Source organism: Trachemys scripta, chromosome 4, assembly GCF_013100865.1.
Source record: "Trachemys scripta elegans isolate TJP31775 chromosome 4, CAS_Tse_1.0, whole genome shotgun sequence".
In the NCBI taxonomy this organism is placed as follows: domain Eukaryota; kingdom Metazoa; phylum Chordata; order Testudines; family Emydidae; genus Trachemys; species Trachemys scripta.
Genome location: NC_048301.1, coordinates 80,982,362 through 81,004,895, shown reverse-complemented (window position 1 = coordinate 81,004,895; position 22,534 = coordinate 80,982,362). Strand labels below are relative to the sequence as shown.

The 22,534-nt window shown below is 48.1% G+C and overlaps 1 protein-coding gene across 3 annotated transcripts in view; it reads left to right on the top strand.

Annotated features, from left to right (window-relative positions):
• CAPRIN1 (cell cycle associated protein 1) overlaps positions 1–22,534 on the top strand; it is a 93,548-nt gene that overhangs the window by 12,355 nt on the left and 58,659 nt on the right. For all 3 annotated transcript variants that reach the window (XM_034769705.1, XM_034769703.1, XM_034769704.1), the window contains exon 3: positions 10,711–10,773. In XM_034769705.1, the coding sequence (XP_034625596.1) occupies positions 10,711–10,773 (63 nt within the window). The remainder of the gene's footprint in view (positions 1–10,710; positions 10,774–22,534) is intronic.

Below are 22,534 nucleotides of genomic sequence, written 5' to 3'. Positions count from 1 at the left end.
GGGGAGGGCCGGGGAGGGCCACAGGGGTGAGGCCGCCACACCCCCCCCCCCCCCCCCCAAGCACATTGGAAAGTTGGCACCTGTAGCTCCAGCCCCAGAGTCGGAGCCTATACAAGGAGCTGCATATTAACCTCTGAAGAGCTGCATGTGGCTCCAGAACCACTGGTTGGCCACCCCTGGACTAGGCTAACTGTAATGTGCTCAATGGTCTATTTAAGACGGCTGCATCCTGAAGCTTGAGCTAGTGGTGAACACAGTTGCTTACCTCTTAAATGGTGGTAGGCTGTTAGGAGTAAAACACCTTTGCTTCTTGCTCTACCTCAGGGGTCTCAAACATGTGGGCCACATGCGGCCCGTGGAGTTCTTTTGTGCGGTCCACCAAGCTCCCCCCGCCCCTCTGCCTAATGCGTGTCGCCGCGAGCCCCGCATCGCTCCCTGAAGCGGCTGGAACTATGTCCCTGCAGTACCGGGAGGGGGGCAGGGGGAGAGTAGAGGGCTCTGTGCTCTCGCTTCCAGGCACTTCCCCCCCCCGCAGCTCCCATTGGCCTGGAACGGGGAACCGCGGCCAATGGGAGTTTTGGGGGAGGTACCTCGAGGAGCACGAGCAGCACGTGGCGCCGTTCCCCCCTCTCCGCCCCCCCCCCCCCCCCCCCCCCCCCCCCCCCCGGGACTCCGGCCGCTTCCTGAAGCGGAGCGGGGCCAGGGCAGGCAGGCAGGGAGCCTGCCCTGGCCATGGTGCACGGTGCTGCCACCCCTGAGCCGCTCTAGGTAAGCGGCGCCGGGCTGAAGCCTGCATCCCAACGCCCTGTCTGGAGCCCCCTACCACATCCCACACCCTCCTGCACCTGAACTCCCTGCCCTGAGCCCCCTGCCATACCCTGCACTCCTCCTGCACCCCCTGGGGGGCAGGGAGGGGGCAGAGTTGGGGTGAGGACTTGGGGGAAGGGGTTGGAATGGGGGCGGGAAGAGGTGGGGCAGGGGCGAGGCCTCATGGAAGGGGTGGAGTGGGGGCGGGGCCGGGGGCAGCAAGGGGTCAGTGTCAGTGATGCGGCCCTTGGGCCAATGCATTAGTCCTCATGCGACCTCGTGGTCATTTCAGTTTGAGACCCCTGCTCTACCTGACTAATGGTCTTTTGGGTATAGTTTAGTGCTCATCAAAATATCTTCTGATCTATCTGTTGGTAATCACCTCACCTACTGTGTCCCATTGTTGTGGTTTAATTTGACCACAATGCTATGGTTGCTAGCTATCGCCCAAATCAAACACTTGGCCAGGCAGCATTATATTATTGGGAGTTCAGGAAATCCTTAGTTGGAGAACTAGCCCTGACACAGAAAATTAATGTTGAACGATTTTGTTTTTAATGGAAAGGTGAAAAAGGTAACCATTTTGTCTACCTTTTTTTAATTGTAGAGTTTTCATTAATATGGGCTGTTTTGGCAGGGGGTGAAAGGTATAGCTGGAGTATGAGTGGCTGTAACTATCTGTCTGGGCCACTGTCTATAATTTATCTTGCATGATAATTTGCATGTTATTCTTACTTTCACAAGCCGGCAGCTTTCCAGAATAAATCCTTTGGGCTGAACTCTTCTGTGCTCAGTTTCTGCAAGTGAATTGTTTCAGAATCTTTGATCAAATACTTTCACTGTTTTATCTTTCGATCAGAACTTTGTCACTGTCAACAAATGATGGTTAAAGAAACGTTTAAACCTAGAACACGATGCCATGGTAACTTTTTTTTTTTTAATTTTTCTACTCCAGAGACCTTTTCTGCCCCTCTTCACCCCTCCTCCCCCCTTTGTGCCTTCCTGTTTTGGTTACTATTAGTGATTCGTTTTGATGGCTTTAGTTGACTCTGGAATTTAAAACTGACAGGACATGAAGTAGTGGTTGAATCCAGATCTCCAAACAGCTTTTCATAGGAATATGAAATACACTCAGTCATATAGAAATAATGAAAATTCCAGAGATATGAATACATTAACTTTTAGGTCTATGTAGACTTGTACTAAATCTTATATGAAAGCAATAGAATTTTAAGACAAAGTTTGCTGTTACAAGGTTGGATCCAACAGGTCTTTTTCCAGTATTTAATAACTTCAAAGCGACTATTAGGTCACATTTAGCCCAAAACGTACATCTAGTAAAACAAGTGTTTTTTTTTTTTTTTTTTTTTAACAAAATCAAATGTTTGTCCATTTTTAGAATTCTAATGGAAACGGTTCTTTTAGACAAACATTTCCCTTCCACGGACAAATATAGTAAAATTGTGCAAGTCACGGAAGAATTTTCAAAGTTTAATTTATTTTTCAAGTTATAATAGCCTCAGATGGTATTAAAAATGGAGCTAGGAACATTTTAAGATTTAACCTATATTACCTTTTACCTTCTATCTAAAGCAGCATTTTTCAGACTGGGGTCCGCGGACCCAGGGAGGTCCGCCAGCCCCACTGATCAACTCCTCCCCCTGCCTCCTTCCCTTTGAGTGCCTCCTGCATGCCGGGGAACAGCGGGGGAGGAGCAGGAGATACTTGTGGGGCGGAAAGAGGAGGGGCAGGAGTGGGAAGAGGTGGGGTGGGGATGGGGTATTGTGTGTGTGGGGGGGGCGGTTGGGGTCTGTGAAAATTTTTAAATCAAAATGGGAGTTCTCGGGTTGCTAAAGCTGCTGATCTAAAACCAGTATCCCAATGTTGGCTTCACTGCCTCTCTCTAAGTGAAGAGAGAGAAGTCCTTTGGTGTCAAAAGTTTCATCGTGGGTTACCCACAGATGTAGCACTAAGTAGTAGGGTTAGTGACAAAATATAAAAGGGGGAAACATTCACTGGAAAATTTTGTCCTTTTGGGACCAACTTTTCAGTAATGTATTTTGATCCACATGAACAAAAACTTAAATTCAAGTGATTAAAAATAGTTGTGTAGTATTAATCTTATATTCCCAAGATACGTGACCTCTCAATTTTAAGAACAGCTGACCGGTGACTAGAACTAAAAAGCACTGTTCTTTAAAATAAATAGATTACAACCTGTAACTAGAATATTCTTTGCAGTGATTATCCCCCAAAAGAAAATTGAGTGTTATGATTTTTGTGGTAATCTTTTTGGTATTATGGCTCTCAGGATATTCCTGGGTTGTATTTAAAAAAAAAAAAAAAAAAAAGTTTTGACTTGAATTTTGATTGTTCAAGGCAATATTTTTCCCAGTGTGTTGTATTTAACAAACATTAATCTGAATTGTGTGGGGAAGCACTCCTTTAATATCTGTACATTTTCTTAGTCTTCAAAGCTTTATAGCAGGGGTGGCCAACCTGTGGCTCCGGAGCTGCATGCGGCTCTTCAGAGGTTGATATGCGGCTCCTTGCATAGACCCTGACTCCGGGACTGGAGCTACAGGTGCCAACTTTCCAATGCTCACTGTTCAACCCCTGCCTCTGCCACAGGCCCTGCCTCCACTTCACTCCTTCCCCCAAGGCTCTGTTCCTTCCAAACCTATGCCCCAACCCCCTGCCTGTTCCTTCACCCCCAACCCTGTGCTCAGTGCACTTCCATCCTCAGGTCAGTGCGGAGAGAGAGGAAGAGAATGGGAGAACCAGGTAGGTACCCACTGTATGTGGGCAGGGCCGGGACCCCAGATCGGCAGCGGGCTGAGCAGGTCCGGCAGCAGGGATCCTGGCTGGCAGGAGCCGCTCAACCCACTGCTGGTCTGGGGTTCTGGCTGGCGGACCCTTGCCAGCCGGGGTCCCGGCCGCAGGCCCCGCTCAGCCCGCTGCCGGCCTAGGTGAACAGAACCCCAGACCAGCAGTGGACTGAGCGGGCCGGCGGCATAAGATCAACATTTTAATTTAATTTTTAAATGAAGCTGCTTAAACATTTTGAAAACCTTGTTTATTTTACAATACAACAATAGTTTAGTTATATAATATCTAGCCTTATAGAGAGAGACCTTCTAAAAAACATTAAAATGTATTACCGGCACGTGAAACCTTTAATTAAAGTGAATAAATGAAGATTCGGCACACTGCTTCTGAAAGGTTGCCGACCCCGGTCTATAAGGTGCCACAAGACTCTTTGTTGCTTTTTACAGATCCAGACTAACACTGCTGCCCCTCTGATACAGGTCACTAAAAATTACTGCAGTTTGAAATATTGACTTGTCGACCATTGTTTTAGTCTTCTAGCTCTATTATTAATTACTACCGCTTCAGACTTTCCATATAATCTTGGTTGTCTCTAACAACAGGGATAGCTCAGTGGTTTGAGTATTGGCCTGCTAAACCCAGGGTTGAGAGTTCAATCCTTGAGGGTGCCATTTAGGGATCTGGGGCAAAAATCTGTCTGGGGATTGGTCCCGCTTTGAGCAGCGGGTTGGACTAGATGACCTCCTGAGGTCCCTTCCAACCCTGATATTCTATGATTCTATTCTATGATTCTATGAAAATAAGTCATATTTAAGCAGAGGGTTTTTGTGGAGGGGAAGCCCAGTCCTGCTCCAGTGATGTCAGGAGGAGTTGTCATTGACTGGACAAGCTCGCTGGGCAAATAATTGTTGTTGGCACATTTAGTGTACTGATCTTGAAAGGTATGTTTGATCATTATAGCAGTGGAGGTATGTCTGCAGATTTGCATCTGTTATGGCAGGGTTTAGTGCTGCTTTCAGTTGTTGTCCTGGTCTGTGGGAGCTTGCTTCTGATGAGCATTGAGAAGTTGGGGGGTTGTTTGGAAGGTCAGAAGAGTTCAGGAAAGATTCTTTTTCAGAATGGGGCCCCTATAAAGTACAAGTTGTAGTTTGATACCCCATATGTGTTTCAGAGTGGGGTTGTAGGTGACAACGAGGGCTGTGGTTGTCAGTGGTTCCTTCCCCCCCCCCCCGTATTGAAATAGGTTTTTTTGGGGTATTTTGGTGGCCTGTTCCATGATGCGAACTATTTCTCTGGAGTTTTTGTTTAGTGAAGGAAGTTTTAAGTGTATTATGGTATATCTCGGAGCATATTCGGTGGTATGAGTGTCTGGCTGAAGATAACAGCTTTCTTGGTGTGTTTGGGGTGGTTACAGGATTTATGAAGGTAGTTGTGGTAATCCGTGAGTTTCTTGTATATGGTTGTCTGTAGGGTTCCATTGTTAAAGCTGATTGTGATGTCCAGGAAGTTGGTGCTAGTGTGGGAATGTTCCTGAGAGAGTTTAATGGACAGGTGAGGGTTGTTGAAGTTGTGGTGGAAATCTGTGAGGTAGTTTAAGCTGTCTGTCCAGAGGATGAAAATATCATTGATGGTTTGTAGTGCATTAGTCAAGAAGTTCTTTTCAAAGGTGGACCATGAAGAGGTTGGCATATTGGGGAGCCATCCTAGTACCCATGGCTTTTTCAAGGGTTTGGACAAAGTGTTTCTTGTTGAATGTAAAATTGTTATGGGTGAGGATGAAATGCATGAGTTTGGCAATGTATTTGGGATGTATATCTGAGGGTTGTCCATTGTCTTGTAAATATTTGAGGCAGACAGCTATGCTGTCATTCAGAAGGATGTTGGTGTATAAGGAAGTGTGAATGGATGAAAATAATATCTGTGCATAGCTAGCTTAGCACTGTGCACAGTGATGAAAGTGTGTGAATGGGTACAGATAATCCAGCTCCAGTAAGTACAGATAATTCAGCTCCAGCTCAGTCTTGATAAATTGATTATGTTGGAGTATTGTGACCATGTGGTGGGTACTGGTGACAGGGTTTCTCCTGTGGGGTGGTGGAGTAATTGTAGTTGGTTCCACTTTGTATTTGTGTTGGATGGCTGTCATTAGGTTTCTTTGATAGTTGTTTTGCATTTTTTGTGTGTGCATGATTTCCTGTTTTATTTTGTTTTTCCTCCAGTGGGTGAGAGCGTGTGATTTTTTTCACTCTTGAGGTGGTCCCTTCTGGAGTATGTAAGGTGAAGTAAGTGGTTCCTCAGTTTCTCTGAAGTGTCTCTGCAGAGCTAGTCAGCATATTTGGAGTTGTGTGTAGTGGTCAGAGGGTTATAGATTGGGCCCTACCAAATTCATGGTCCATTTTGGTCAATTTCACTGTCATAGGATTTTTAAAATCGTAAATTTCACAGTTTCAGATATTTAAATCTGAAATTTCACGGTGTTGTAACCCTGGAGTTTCTGGCCCCAAAAGGGGTTGTCGGGGGTTTGCAAGGCTATTATAGAGGGATCATGGTATTGCCACCCTTTCTTCTGCGCTGTTGCTGGTGGCAGCGTTGCCTTCAGAGCTGGGCAGCTGGAGAGCAGGGCTGCTGGCCAGATGCTCAGCTCTAAAAGCAGCACTGCCGCCAACAGCAGCAAAGAAGTGAGGGTTGCATGGTATGGGGTTGTGGGGGTTATCACTTTTTGGAGGAGCAGGGCCAGCCTTATGAGTGGGCAACTGACTGGTCAAGGGGGCGCTGTGGTCACTCCCCCAACACACACAGCCAACCCAAAGCCACTTTAATCCCTGTGGGCTGGGCCTGGAACCGTAGAGGGGCCAGGTTGGGGAGGGATGGGACTTCCTCTTGTCCTACACAGGGTGCTCCCCAGGGCTGGCGTCAGACCCACCTCTGGGAACCTCTCCTAGCTGTAGGAAGGTCACCCCTCATCCCTGCTTCCTGCCTTTATCTCCCCCGTGAAAGCTAGAGTCTGGCATACAGTAGAAGTCCCCAGCTGTGATGCCCCCAGCCTTTCCGCTCCCATACAATAGCTAGGTTTCATGGTCTGTGAAGTATTTTTCACAGCTGTGAATTTGGTAGGGTCCTAGTTATTGATGGTTACAGGGGATGATGTTTTGATTCTTGCATTTGCTCAGGAAGTAGATGTCACTGTTAAATTTTGCTTCCTGTTTCTTCATGTTGTAGAGCAGGGGTTTTCAAACTTTTATGCTAGAACCCCCTTTGAAAATGTTTCACACTGTGATGACCCCCTCCATCTCCCATAACATGTCACCCTTACTTCTGGCGGTGGCTCTGCCTTCAGAGCTGGGCGCCTGGCCATCAGCCACCATTCTCATGGCCCCCCTATAATTGTCTTGCGACCCCCTTTTGGGTCAGAACCCCCAGTTTGAGAAACTCTGTTGTAGAGCTTCCATTTCAGACGGCTAAATTCAGTGTCTTCCATGTTGATTATTAATATCCTGGAACTGACATGGCTACAACTACACTGCATGCAACATATGTGAATGTCTTGTCAGTTTCATGTTATTAGCTTGGTGCACACCAGTCCTGGTTTAATAATCTGGTGACCAATAAGTTCATATGCCCAAGGGGGGTGGGGGGGGGGGAGGAGATGGAGGAAAGAAACTCTTAAAAAATCTAAAACTTTGTTTAAAAAAAAACAGCCTTGCCGAGTAAGAAGTGTAATTATCTGTCAAATTATTTAAAGAACCCAAGTTTAAAAACAAACGAGTAGTTATTAAGAACATCAACTTGTTCAGTGCTTATAATATAAGTAGATTGGCCCTGAAGCCAGCATAGCTGGCCATGGGAAGATCCTATGCTATGACCCTGCTGCCAATCTAGGGTATCTGACTGGGGCTTCCCTTTGTACTGTTTGTGTCTGGCTGCTGTATAGGTAGCTCAAAGTTATGTCAAAGCTGCACTTCAGGGCACTGTGGCACTCTCCCAAGCTGCACTGTGCAGTCTGGACTAATTTTTAAACATTAAGAAATGTTTCATTACAACTGTTATGATCTGGCGCACACCTTGTTGAACTCTGGGATCTTCGAGTTACTAGTACAACCCTTTTAACCCCTCTAAGGGTACGTCTACACTTACCGGAGGGTCCGGCGGCAGGCAATCGATGTTCTGGGATCGATTTATCGCGTCTGGTTTAGACACGATAAATCGATCCTGGATCGATCCCGGAAGTGCTCGCCGTCGACACCGGTACTCCAGCTCGGCGAGAGGAGTATGCGGCATCGACGGTGGAGCCTCCCTGCCGCGTCTGGACCTGCGGTAAGTTCGGACTAAGGTACTTCGAATTCAGCTACGTTAATAACATAGCTGAATTTGCGTACCTTAGTCCGAAGTGGGGGCTTAGTGGGGACCAGGCCTTAGTTTCCTCTCAGGACACTTGTCTATAACTATCAGGCGATCCTGGCTGCTTTTCATAACTCTGTTTCAGGGACCCTGCAGATCTCTTCAAAACTCTGATTGACTGACTGCCTCTGACTTCTGAAAAAAGTTTGGAAAAAAAACACTGAACTTTTATTTAACCAGAATAAACATAACAGCAGCTTTCAGTGGTCCTGCTGCTGCTTACTTGCAGAAGGAAAGCCTAATCTTTTAAGAGCCTGGTAGTACTTCCTGTCCTGATTGCAGTCTGACTCTCCAATCCCCTCAGTCATCCTGTTCCCTCTCCTCAGGAGCCAACTGCTGACCCTTCAAATTCAAAACTTCCCAAGTTGCATCGGGGCAGTCTAGGTAGAGCTTCAGCTGAGAGTCCAAACTTCTGTCTCTCTGTGTACCCAGCAGCATACATTCTTTTGGTTTCTGTCTAACATCATACTCTATCGTAGGATAAGTGTTATACAATTTCGCTTAACATCTCCCATTGTACAGATTAACTGTACACACAAACCTTAACTCTGACCCAAAGTAAATCGATTTCACCAATATAAATACTACATACATCCACTGAAAAATAAATGAGTTATATGTGCACATTGAAGCATGTTGATCAGTCTCAAATCATACCATATAGTCATTATATAAATCAGTGTATAAACGTTATTTGCAAGAAATGGCAGAACACTTTGTTGAAAAACTGTTATAAATACATTGAACTAAACATGAAAAGAGAATACTTAAATATTAAAATCAAGATCACAGAAATAACATTAAATAGTCCATAGGTGAGAGTTATGGCAGTTTTTCTTTTTGACAAAATAGGCATTTTTGTTTGATAAGTATGTTTATTACATGGTCAGTGTATCATTTAGGACAGGAGTGGGCAAACTCTTTGGCCTCAGGGCCACATCTGGGAATAGAAATTGTATGGTGGGCCATGAATGCTCACCAAGTTGGGGTTGGGGTGCGGGAGGGGGGTGAGGGCTCTGGTTGGCGGTGTGGGGTGCGGGGGGGGGGGCAGAAAAGAGTGCAGGGGGCTGGGACCGAGGGGTTCACAGGGTGGGAGGGGGGAATCGGGGTTGGGGCGCGGGGAGAGGCTTCGGTGCAGGCTCCGGGCGGTGCTTACCTTAAGCGGCTCCCGGAAGCAGCAGCATGTCCCTTTTCTGGCTCCTATGCGGCAGCGCGGCCAGGCGGCTCTGCATGCTGCCCTGTCCGCAGGCACTGCCCCTGCAGCTCCCATTGGCTGTGGTTCCCGGCCAATGGGAGCTGCGGGGGTGGTGCTTGGGGTGGGGGCAATGTGCAGAGCAGAGCCCCCTGGCTGCCCCTATGCATAGGAACCAGAGGGGGGTCCATACTGCTGCTTCCAGGAGCCACGTGGCACGGCCCCTGACCCTCTTCCCCGGCTGGAACGCTGGAGGGGGGCCATGCTGCTGCTTCCAAGAGCTGCATGGAACGGCCCCCCGACCCTGCTTCCCAGCTGGAGTGCCGGAGCGGGCATGCTCCAGATCCCACTCCCCAGTGGGAGCTCAAGGACCAGATTAAAATGGCTGGCGGGCCACATCCGACCCGTGGGTTATATTTTGCCCACCCCAGATTTAGGAAGTACTTAACTATTTTTGTTTTGTAAGCTGAGTGATAAGTGACAGTTACCTAACCACATTAAACATTTTTGCTTTTGAAGAGTATTGGTTTGACTTTACCAAGCTTGGTTTTGGAGTCTCATTTCATTTGGAGTCATATCTCTGGCAGTTTAGTGCAGTGCATAAGATTTTAGTTCAGGACTGAGCTTGGTTTGTCACTTTTTGGGTTACCAGGAAATGAACACAAAGGAATTAGAAGATATTTGCCTATCTGACTTAACTCTTAAGTCACCAGCAAAAGAAAATGTGTGCACGCTTTTCTTGTCTTTGATGTATAGAGGTGTCCTACGTTAAATATGAGGAATATTAAGTCTGGTCTGGTCCTTCCTGATTTACTTGAGGACTTGATAGTCACACATGGATTGGCAGTTTTCTCAGCCCATAACTGGAGTGGGGTAGGTGTTGAATCCTAAAAGGTTTTTCTGTCAAATATTAGGAAAATGAATGTTAGCAAAAATAAAGGCTTAAACAGCATAAATAAAAATTGCCTCTTCCCAGTTAATCAGATTTCACTTCCTTGGTACTTGTGATGTATTTCTCTGGTTCTTGTTCTTTAGAGTTTCCCAGAGCAGATAGACCCTGAGCAGTTAGTGTGGAAAAACAAAAATGAAAAAAGCTTCGAGTTGTCTGTATGCACCATGAAACTAAACAGGGCACACACACCTAGTTTTGTTTCTTTGCAGGTCACTTTCAATGCTGATGCAAAGCAACTTTCTGTTGGTTGCAAGAAAGGTCACTAAGATGTGCATTATAGTAACAGAATAAGTGAGATTAAAATATTTCCTCCTTGTAAAAGTATATTTTTAAATGTAAAATGAGTTCAGGTATTTGCATACAAAGCTCATGATCATGTCAGTTTGCACCTTGTGTTACAATGTAATTTCATATAAAATAGGTATTGTGACTTAACACGGGAGGAACCGTAACATAACTCTCACTTCTCTTGTGCATAACTCTTTATGACTTGTAGTACACAAAACATAAAAGCATTTTTTTTCCCCCCCAGGGCAAACTTGATGATTACCAGGATCGAATGAACAAGGGAGAGCGCCTTAATCAAGATCAACTGGTAAAAATTGCAACTTCCACAAATCTCTCTTAGCAGGCTGTCAATGCTTGAATTTTTTTTTTTTTTTTTAAATATGAACTCAAATTTAAAAGTAACTGGGTAGATCTGGCTTCAGCTATACTAATGATAGATTGAAAAGCTGCAAGGATATATTTTGTGTGTTGGTATTTTTGTTTATTTAGGTTCACAATTGTTAGTGTACTGTGGTGAAAACTGACTTAAATATTTAACAGTACTATTGAAATTGATCCGTGGTGGTGCCATAATTAAGGTTATGTTCTGTTTCAGACCTAAAGCAGGAGTTAAGCCTCTTTTATAGGAAAACCGTGTAATGACTGAAAGTTCAGCACATAATCTCAAAATCAAACTTGAATTTTTGGGGGAGTTTCAAGAAAATCTATCAGTTAAAATTTGGCTCCCAAATTCACATTTTGATACCCATAATTTTTTGGACCCTTCTGTCTTAAAAAAAACACAAACTGAACAGCTTGTGCATAGGTGATAATTTAGGTCTCTCTCGGCTAATATAAATTGGTTAATTAACAAGGTGAAATAAATTAACATTGACCATAACTGAATCCTTACGTGCTATAGCTAGCTGAGGGAAAATATGATTTACATTTGATGTTCTCATTCTTCATAATATGTGAAAGCTGCCTGGTATGATTTAAGAGAGGAGTAGTACACCACCTTTCTCATATGCCTCATTAATGTTCTTTATCCGGAATTGAGGGCTAACCTGATACATGGAGTTAGCAATTTGAGGAGGATTTGTTACATCAGAAGATCTTTTACAAAAGAAGGCACCTTTGTTAAAGATTAGGTCTTCAGCATAACAGCTGCTGCTGCTTTGATGAAGACCTAGATCTGAACCAGAGCTGCTGACCTAGCTGAACAATCTACTAAACAGGATTATCATCTAAGGTTTTGTCTACACTGGAAATTTATCAGCAAAACTTTTGTCGTTCAGGGGGGTTTAACTCCCCTCTCCCCCGCCCCCTTCCCCTGTCACAACACAAATTTTACTGATGAAAAGCACTGGTTTGAACAGCACTTCGGCAGGAGAGCTCTCCTGCTGACAAACAGCAGCTACACTGGGTTTAGCGGCACAGCTGTGTCACTAAAAGGTGCACAGTGTAGATAAAGCCTACGTATCTTGTTACTTTGTCAAAAATCCTGTTCATGAGACTGTTAAGTAGAGCAGTTTAAAAAAATGGGCTAGCTAGTTGACTGGACCACTTGATCCCTTGGGCCCACAGGCTAACCATCTTTTGGACCACACTGGCTACTTGACAAAAGACAATGACTGATGTGAGCAAATGTTTAAAATCGCTTGGGAAGGAAATTGCCTACCAGGATGTATTGCTTTAAATAATAATTATTTTAATCGTGCTTTAAATCAGCAAGCAGGAAACCTTGGTTTAAAACATCTGTTTTAATCTTGTTTTGCATTTGTACTTAGTTATTTTCTTAAGAAAAAATTCATTCTTCAAGTGCTTGCTCATATCGATTCCAATTAGGTGTGCGCGCGCTGCGTGCACGATCGTCGGAGAAATTTTCTACCCTAGCAAATTTTCTACCCGGTGGGTTGGCTGTGGAGCCCCCTGGAGTGGCGCCTTCATGGCGCTGGATATATACCCCAGCCGACCCAGCGCCCCCCTCAGTTCCTTCTTACCACCCCTGACAGTCATTGGAACTATGGAGCTGCGGCATAGCTGTTCTCCACTTTCCCTAGCTTATCCTGTAATTCTTATAGATAGTTGTAGTATATTCTTAGATTGTTGTTAATAGTTCATTATTTTAAATAGTTGTAAATAGTTAGCGGGGTTAAGGGGGATATTTCTCCCCCCTTTTCCCCCGGCGCATAGCCGGGCTCATGCCCAAGGCTCCTGGCTTTAAGCCGTGCGTGTCCTGTGCTAAGCCTGTGCCAACGGGAGATCCGCACAACTCGTGTCTGAAGTGTTTAGGAGAGTCCCACCAGACAGATAAGTGCAAAATCTGTAAGGCTTTCAGACCCAGGACTAAAAAGGAGCGGGACTTTAGACTCAAGCAGCTCCTCATGGAGGCGGCACTTAGCCCAGATCCTCCCTCGGCGCACCAAGTTCCAGCACCGAGCGCCTTGGTGTGCAGTGCCCTGGCGGCACCTACCGGTACTACACCGCAAGCAGACGCGGATAAGGCCTCACGGCACTGTCCTCCCTCGGCGTCGCGTCCGCCACAAGCGCCTCGGCGCCGTTCCCTGTCTCCGGGACATGAGACCCCGCAAGACACAGGAGGCCGTTGTCCTACAGGCACCGGCTCCCCCAGTACCGGTGGTAGAGCCGCGTCCGCCTCTAGAGCGCCAGAAGATGCAAATATCTTTTACACTGTTGACTCCGGCACCGGGGGTAGGGCCGTTGAGTCTGGTGCGGACTGGCTCATTGCCTCGGTCCGTGGTGGAGCCATGTCTTCCTAAGCCTATGCCAACTCCAGAGACCTTTGTGACGGCGAAAGACCTCATTGCTCTCACGGAGCCGGCGCCGTCTCAACCCGTGGCACCGCCCGCTCTTCGGACCGTGCAATCCAGGGGCAAGCCTGCCCTGGTACGCCCGCCGTCTCCGAGCGTGGACTTGCGGCACCGCTCCAGGTCTCGGAGCAGGTCCTGATGCTGCTCGCAGTCCCGGCGCCGACTTTCATCCCGGCACCAGTCGTACTCGCGGCCTAGGTCTTCTTCACGGCACCGATGGACGTCTCGGCACCGTCAAGACCACCGGTACCGGTCGGAATCTAGACGTAGTTCTCGGCACCGGTACGAGTGCCGCTCCAGTTCGAGGGGCTGCTCCCGGCACCATGTCTACAGGCGGTCGTCTTCATCTCGGTCCAGATCCGGATCTTGGCACCGACATGGCCAGTGGCACCAATCTCGATCACGGTACCGCTCACCGGCACCGCGCAGGGACCGCTCGCCTATGGACTGGCATTGATCGGTACCGGACCAAGCCGATGCAGCCACGTTTGGCACTGCCCTGGCCCTTGAGATCAGCGTCTCGCTTATCCGACGGGGCTTCACGATCAGCATACCCTCCCCAGGGTCAGGCTGCCGCTGACTTGAGTCACTGGCAGGAGGGGGCAGAGGACCCCGCGCAGGACCCTACGCGTTGGTCTTTCTGGACCCCGTGGGCGTATCACCAGGCGCAAGGGGCTCCACCATCGGCCTCTCGCTCAGCACAATCCGAGCCCAGAGTCCCGGAGGCCACCATCTCCTGTCCTTCCCCAGGGGGCATGGAGGCTCCCGTGCCTAAACCACCTCAGGCCCTAGACCCCGGGGCAGGAGATCGTCCGCTTCAGGGACCCTTAAAACCGGACCCTCATTTGGACCCCTTGCCCCCGGAGGCATCCTCTTCATCTTCCCCGGATGAGGCGGTGGCGGGCACAACAGCCTCAGGCCCTCCCCCAATAGATCTTCGTGCCCACCAAGACCTATTATGTAGGGTGGCACGTAACATGGACCTGCTGGCGGAGGTGATAGTAGAGGTGCAGGACCCGGTGGTGAGCATCCTATCAGCTGATGCCCCATCCCGGGTGGCATTACCACTGATTCGTACGATTCAGGCTAATGCCACTACCATATGGCAAACCCCTGCCTCCATTCCACCCACTGCCAGAGGGGTAGAGAGAAAGTACTTCGTCCCCTCCAAGGACCATGAATACTTATACACGCACCCTCCACTGTGTTCACTAGTTGTGCCCTCGGTGAACGCAAGAGAGCATCATGGCAAGCAGGCGGCAGCGCCCAAATCGAAGGAGGCTAAATGCTTCGATTTGTTCGGGTGTAAGGTGTACTCGGCGGGGGGTCTGCAGCTCAGAGCCGCGAACCAACAGGCGCTCTTGAGCTGCTACAGTTACAACTCATGGAACTCCATGGGTAAATTCAAAGAGTTGGTTCCCCAGGACTCAAGGGAGGCGTTCGGGGCCTTAGTGGAGGAAGGTAAGAAGGTGGCTAGGACCTCCTTAGAAGCCTCCCTGGACATAGCGGACTCGGCCGCCAGGACACTAGCATCTGGCATAGCTATGCGACGCGTCTCCTGGCTCCAGGTTTTGGGCTTACCGCCAGAACTGCAGCAGACCCTGCAGGATCTACTGTTCGAGGGCCAAGGTTTATTCTCAGACAAGACGGGCTCTCAATTGCAGAGCCTCAAGGATTCGAGAACCATCATGCGCTCCCTGGGGATGCATGTCCCAGGGCCACAGCGCAGACCCTTTAGGCCACAGCCGCGAAGGTTCTACCCTCCCCCGCCTCGTCCGAGACAAGACTTTGCCAGAAGGCGGGGACGAGGTGGTAGACGAAAGTCTACCGGCCCTCAACCCGGTCAGAACCAGGGCCTGCCTAGGCCACTTTCAGGTCCTAAACAAAACTTTTGAAGGTGCGCTCGAGGACGGCGCCCCAGCCACTACCCAGGATCCATCTCCCTCCTTTCGGGATCGCCTCTCCCGTTTCCACCGTGCTTGGTCCCTTATAACCTCGGACCGCTGGGTACTTCGCACATTGGAGAGGGGATACGCTCTCCAGTTTTCTTCGTTCCCCCCGTCCCCGTCCCTCTTCAGGGACCCTTCTCACGAACATCTCCTTACACAGGAGGTTTTTGGCCTCCTCTCCATGAGGGCCTTAGAGGAGGTTCCCCCAGAGTTAAGGGGCAGGGGGTTCTACACTCGCTACTTCCTGATTCCCCAAAGCAAAAGGGGGTCTACGTCCCATTTTAGACTTATGCGGACTCAACAAATTCATAGTAAAGTTGAAGTTCCGCATGGTCTCCTTGGGGACCATCATCCCTTCCCTGGATCCTGGAGACTGGTTCGCCGCCCTCAACATGAAGGACTCATATTTTCATATAGCAATTTATCCCCCACACAGGCGCTTCCTTCGATTTGTAGTAAACAAGGTGCACTACCAATTGGCCGTCCTTCCCTTCGGCTTGTCCGCCGCTCCAAGAGTGTTCACCAAATGTATGGCTGTCGTGGCAGCATACCTTCGTCGACAAAGGATACAGGTGTTCCCGTATTTAGACGACTGGCTGGTGTGCGGCCGCACCAGGGAGCAAGTTCAAGCTCCCGTCCAGATAATACTGCAAACATTCCACGAGTTAGGCATTCTGCTCAACAAAAAAAAGTCCACTCTGGAGCCAACCCAGAGAATAGAGTTTATCGGGGCAGTCTTAGACTCCAGACTCACCCGAGCTCTTCTACCAGACAGTCGGTTTCATGCCATCACAGGCATCATCGAGGGCTCCAGGTCTTCCCAATTACCACAATAAGGATGTGCCTCGGCTTGTTGGGGCACATGGCCTCTTGAACTTACGTAACCAGGCATGCCAGACTTCGGCTTCGCCCACTTCAGGCCTGGGTATCGTCGGTGTACTGTCCTTATCAGGACAACCTGAACTTGGTGGTCACGGTACCGAACTCCTGTCCTGACCTCTCTCACCTGGTGGCTGGATCACAAGGCGGTTGGCGCAGGAATGCCGTTTCACGCCCCACAACCCTCCCTGCACCTGGTCACGGACGCTTCATCTCTCGGTTGGGGTGCTCACCTCGGAGAGCACCACACCCAGGGCCAGTGGACCGCATCCCAACTAGCCCTGTATATCAGTGTTCGAGAGCTGATGGCCGTGCGTCTAGCCTGTCAGGCGTTTCTCGGTCTCCTGCACGGCCGTTGCGTGTCAGTCCTCACAGACAACACCACGGCCATCTTCTACATCAACAAGCGAGGAGCTCGGTCAATTCTCCTATGCCAAGAGGCATTCGCCTGTGGGAGTTCTGCATTGCCCACTTGATACATCTCATGGCATCGTTCCTCCCTGGAGTCCAGAACACTCTAGTGGACCGTCTCAGCAGATCCTTCAGAAGCACGAGTGGTCGATTCGCCCAGACATCATCTATTCCATCTTCCAGAGGTGGGGATTTCCCCAGGTCGACCTGTTCGCATCTCGAGCTAACAGGAAGTGCCACGTGTTCTGCTACCTACAAGGGCGATCTCCGGGCTCCCTTTTGGACACTTTCCTTCTGACATGGACAGACCAGCTGTTCTATGCTTTTCCTCCATTCCCACTGGTCCACAGGGTACTGCTCAAGCTACACAGAGACGAGGCACGTCTCATTCTAGTCACTCCAGCTTGGCCAAGACTGCATTGGTACACCATGCTTCTGGAGCTATCGTTTCAAACTCTGATCACACTTCCCTTGTGCCCAGACCTGATCTCAGGACCACGGCCGACTGTCACCCCGACGTGGATGCTCCATGGCTAAATCGGATAGAGCTACAATGCTCACATCCCGTGCAACAGATTCTGCTGGGAAGTAGAAAGCCCTCTACACGGACCACTTACTTAGCCAAGTGGAAATGGTTCTCCTATTGGTGCGTGCAGCGGGCTACGCCCTCCTTGCAGGCGTCAATTCCCTTTATACTCCAATATTTCCTATCCCTGAAACAGCAGGGCTTGGCGATATCTTCAATCAGGGTTCACCTGGCCACTATATTGGCGTTCCACCCAGGAGAACTCGCTTCCTCGGTCTTCTCTAACTCGGTGGTCGTTAGATACCTCAAGGGCTTAGACCGGTCATACCCACAGCAATGCCAACCCGTTCCGGTGTGGGATCTTAACCTGGTTCTTTCCAAGCTCACAGGGCCCCCGTTCGAGCCATTGGCTACCTGCTCACTCCTTTACCTATCTTGGAAAATAGCCTTCCTGGTAGCCATCACTTCAGCAAGGTGTGTTTCTGAAATCAGGGCGTTTACGTCTGAGCCTCCATACACAGTTTTCCATAAAGACAAGGTGCAGCTTCGCCCCCACCCTGCCTTTCTTCCCAAGGCAGTTTCACCTTTTCATGTGAACCAGGATATATTTCTCCCGGTCTTCCATCCTAAGCCGCATGCCACCTGTCAAGACCAGCGTATGCATTCCTTGGACGTACGCAGGGCCCTGGCTTTCTGTATTGAGCGTACAAAGCCGTTTAGGAAGACGACACAACTCTTTGTTGCAGTGGCCGACCGGATGAAAGGCTTACCGGTCTCCTCACAACGTCTCTCCTCTTGGATCACGTCCTGCATTCGTGCTTGCTACGACCTGGCCGGTGCCCCGACGCTGCGCCTCACCGCCCACTCCACGAGGGCTCAAGCCTCCTCGACTGACTTCCTGGCTTGAGTCCCGATCCAGGACATTTGTAGAGCTGTGGTTTGGTCATCGGTCCACACCTTCGCCGCTCACTATGCGCTGGTACAGCAGTCCAGAGACAATGCTGCATTCGGATCAGCAGTTTTGTACACAGCGATGTCTCACTACCAAGCCTTACCTAGGCGGTGGGGTCGGAGTCACCTAATTGGAATCGATATGAGCAAGCACTCGAAGAAAAAACGGTTACTCACCTTTGTAACTGTTGTTCTTTGAGATGTGTTGCTCATATCCATTCTAAACCCACCCCCCGTCCCCACTGTCGGAGTAGCTGGCAAGAAGGAACTGAGAGGGCTCTGGGTAGGCTGGGGTGTATATATCCAGCGCCATGAAGGCGCCACTCCAGGGGGCTCCACAGCCGACCCACCGGGTGTTGCTAGGGTAGAAAATGTCTCCGATGATCATGCACGCAGCGCGCGCACACCTGATTGGAATGGATATGAGCAACACATCTCTAAGAACAACAGTTACAAAGGTGAGTAACCGTTTTTTCTCACTGATTGGTGTAAACATTAAAACATGTTGATTTGCCATTAAATATACCATTTGCACTGCATTTGGTACTTTCTGCTAACCTAGAGGATCTATTATGTCTGCCCACAATTACTTAATCAATTATACAGCTCATCATTTATTCAGAAATGGTGAATGACACACTTATTTGCCAGATAAATTTTTATTCGGGATTTGTCAAGTTGCAGTTGGATGGAAATTGAAATTAAATTAAAAATACACAAACAGCATTTTAAATTTATTGTTATTAGTTAAATAAAACTACCTTAAATGCACTGGATATTTAAGTTTATAAAACATGTTTTGTATTTAGAATTAACTGATTTTTCAGCTAAGGAAGCACTAACTATTATTAGTGAATGAACATATTGCCACCATCATGATCAAAATGCCTAAAGATGCAGATAGGTCACCAGGGGGGAGGAGTCGGAGTGTGTGTGTGTGTGCGTGTGGTTTCAAAAGTACCTGTGCAGCAGGGTCGATCGATTTTTAAATCACCAAGTGCCTTGATTTAACATCAATTTTAATTCCCTTTTCCATTTGTACTTCAGTTATTTTCAAACGAAAGGTGATAATAGAACCTTTACACTAGATTTGATGCATCTTTTTGCTACCTAGAAAGGTACACATTTAAGCAATTAGTTTAATATTTTCAGATTCCTATTAAGTGTGTGTGTGTGTGTGGGGGGGGGTGTGTATTGTATGTTAAAAAATGGTGAATGATACATTGCTTATTTACAAGATAACTTTGCTCATGATTCATGTCAAGCTGCATTAAGACGGTAACTGAAATTTAATTAAACACAAAATGGCGCATAAAATGTATATTTATTAAGCAAGACAACATTAAATGTTTTGGATACAAAACTTGTCTTTATTAAAACATTTAACATTTTTTACAACTAAATGATTTATAAAACAGAGGGATTGACTGTAGTCGGTGAATTAAACTGATTTTCAGGTCAGCCTGGGAAAATTTTCAAATATGCCTATGTTAAAAGTTCCTGCTCGCCTATGTTTCATGAAAGTGACAGTCTTCCAAGTTACTTAGGCTCACTTATTGTGCCATATTTATAAAGCTTGATCTCAAAAGATTTTCTGCTGGTTCTTTGATTAAATAGACAAGCAGCCTTTAATGTTTTTGATAGAGGCTTTTGGATTCAGCATATTTTTTTTTTTTTATTTAAGTGTTTTAAGAGATTACAAGAAGTTCAGGCCTTAACATATCTTAATTCAGATTTCATTTTAAATAGGTTTACTTTTAAAAAGAAAAATGTATTATTTAAATAGTCAATTTAAAAAAAAAAAAAAGCTTAAATTTTTTGTTTTAATCCACCCTGCAAAGCAGATTAGTGGGATTTAGATGTCCAGTCACATGTCTGCATCTTATGTACTTAAATAACTTTTGAAAATCTGGCCCCATGTCCTTCTGGTTTTTAGAATTCGTAGATCTCATCCTCTCCCACTCATTCTTTATTCATAATTTAGAAGAGGAAAACAAACTTTCCTGCTTTTTCAGCTCCCCAGTTTCTCAATTTTGAATGAATTAGTCCAAATGAAGAAAATATTCTCTCTGCACCTACTAACTAAGCTGAACCCGGAGTCGTCTTCATGTAGATGTAGGCATGTATTCCACTTAGGCATGCGCCCACCTAAGGGTATGTCTACACTACGAAATTAGGTCGAATTTATAGAAGCCGGTTTTATAGAAATCGGTTGTATACAGCCAATTGTGTGTGTCCCCACATAAAATGCTCTAAGTGCATTAGGTCGGCAGACCGCGTCCACAGTACCGAGGCTAGCGTTGACTTCCGGAGCGTTGCACTGTGGGTAGCTATCCCACAGTTCCCGCGGTCTCCGCCACCCATTGGAATTCTGGGTTGAGATCCCAATGCCTAATGATGCAAAAACAGTGTCGCGGGGGGTCCTGGGTACATGTCGTCAGGCCCCTCCCCCTCCGTCAGAGCAACGGCAGACAATCGATTCGCGCCTTTTTACCTGGATTACCTGTGCAGACAACATACCACGGCAAGCATGGAGCCCGCTCAGCTCAGCGTCACCATATGTCATCTGGATGCCGGCAGACGTGGTACTGCATTGCTACACAGCAGCAGCTAATTGCCTTTTGGCAGTAGACGGTGCAGTATGACTGGTAGCCTTCTTCGGCGATCTGGGTGCTGGCAGACGTGGGGTTGCATTGCTACACAGCAGCAGCCCCTTGCCTTTTGGCAGTAGATGGTGTATTACGACTGTTTCGATCAGATGATGGCTGAAATTCCATATGTCCCCCAATCATATTTTGTTGCCTTGCCAATGATTATGGCGGCTATCAGTCGTAGTACACTATTTTCTGCCAAGCACTCAGAAGATGCTGCGGGCTATCAGTCATGCTGCACCGTCGGCTGCCAGCTTAAGATCTAAAAAATAGATTTGTTCTGTATTCATTTGCTTCCCCCTCCCTCCGTGAAATCAACGGCCTGCTAAACCCAGGGTTTTGAGTTGAACGTTTGGGCGGGCCATTCTGTGTGATAGTTGTTTGTGTTTCTCCCTGATGCACAGCCACCTTTGTTGATTTTAATTCCCTGTACCTGTACGCCATGTCGTCACTCGCCCCTCCCTCCGTCAGACAATAGTTTCGCGCCTTTTTTCAGACCAGACGCCATAGCACTGGGATCATGGAGCCCGCTCAGATCACCACGGCAATCATGAGCACTATGAACACCACGCGCATTGTCCTGGAGTATATGCAGAGCCAGGACATGCCAAAGCAAAACCAGGACCAGCTGATGAGGCAATTGCAGCGCAGCGACGAGAGTGATAAGGAAATTGACATGGACATAGACCTCTCACAAGGGACAGGCCCCAGCAATGTGCAAATCCTGGTGTTACTGGGGCAGGTTCATGCCGTGGAATGCCGATTCTGGGCCCGGGAAACAAGCACAGACTGGTGGGACCGCATCGTGTTGCAGGTGTGGGACGATTCCCAGTGGCTGCAAAACTTTCGCATGCGTAAGGGCATTTTCATGGAACTTTGTGACTTGCTTTCCCCTGCCCTGAAGTGCCAGAATACCAGGATGAGAGCAGCCCTCACAGTTGAGAAGCGAGTGGCGATACCCCTGTGGAACCTTGCAATGCCAGACAGCTACCGGTCAGTCGGGAATCAATTTGGAGTGGGCAAATCTACTGTGGGGCTGCTGTGATCCAAGTTGCCAGGGCAATCAAAGACCTGGTTATATCAAGGGTAGTGACTCTGGGAAACGTGCAGGTCATAGTGGATGGCTTTGCTGCAATGGGATTCCCAAACTGTGGTGGGGCGATAGATGGAACCCATATCCCTATCTTGGCACCGGAGCACCAAGCCACCGAGTACATAAACCGCAAGGGGTACTTTTCAATGCTGCTGCAAGCCCTGGTGGATCACAAGGGACGTTTCACCAACATCAACATGGGATGGCCGGGAAAGGTACATGATGCTCACGTCTTCAGGCACTCTGGTCTGTTTCAAAAGCTGGAGGAAGGGACTTTCTTCCTGGACCAGAAAATAACCGTTGGGGATGTTGAAATGCCTATAGTGATCCTTGGGGACCCAGCCTACCCCTTAATGCCATGGCTCATGAAGCCGTACACAGGCAGCCTGGACAGTAGTCAGGACCTGTTCAACTACAGGCTGAGCAAGTGCCGAATGGTGGTGGAATGTGCATTTGGACGTTTAAAAGCGCGCTGGCACAGCTTGCTGACTCGCTCAGACCGCCGCGAAAAGAATATCCCCATTGTTATTGCTGCTTGCTGTGCGTTCCACAATATCTGTGAGAGTAAGGGGGAGATATTTATGGTGGGGTGGGAGGTTGAGGCAAATCGCCTGGCCGCTGATTACGTGCAGCCAGACACCAGGACGGTTAGAAGAGCACAGCAGGGCGCGGTGCGCATCAGAGAAGCTTTGTAAACGAGTTTTGTGACTGGCCAGGCTATGGTGTGAAACTTCTGTTTGTTTCTCATTGATGAACCCTCGGCGCCACCCCCCCCCCCCCCCCCCCCCCCCCCCC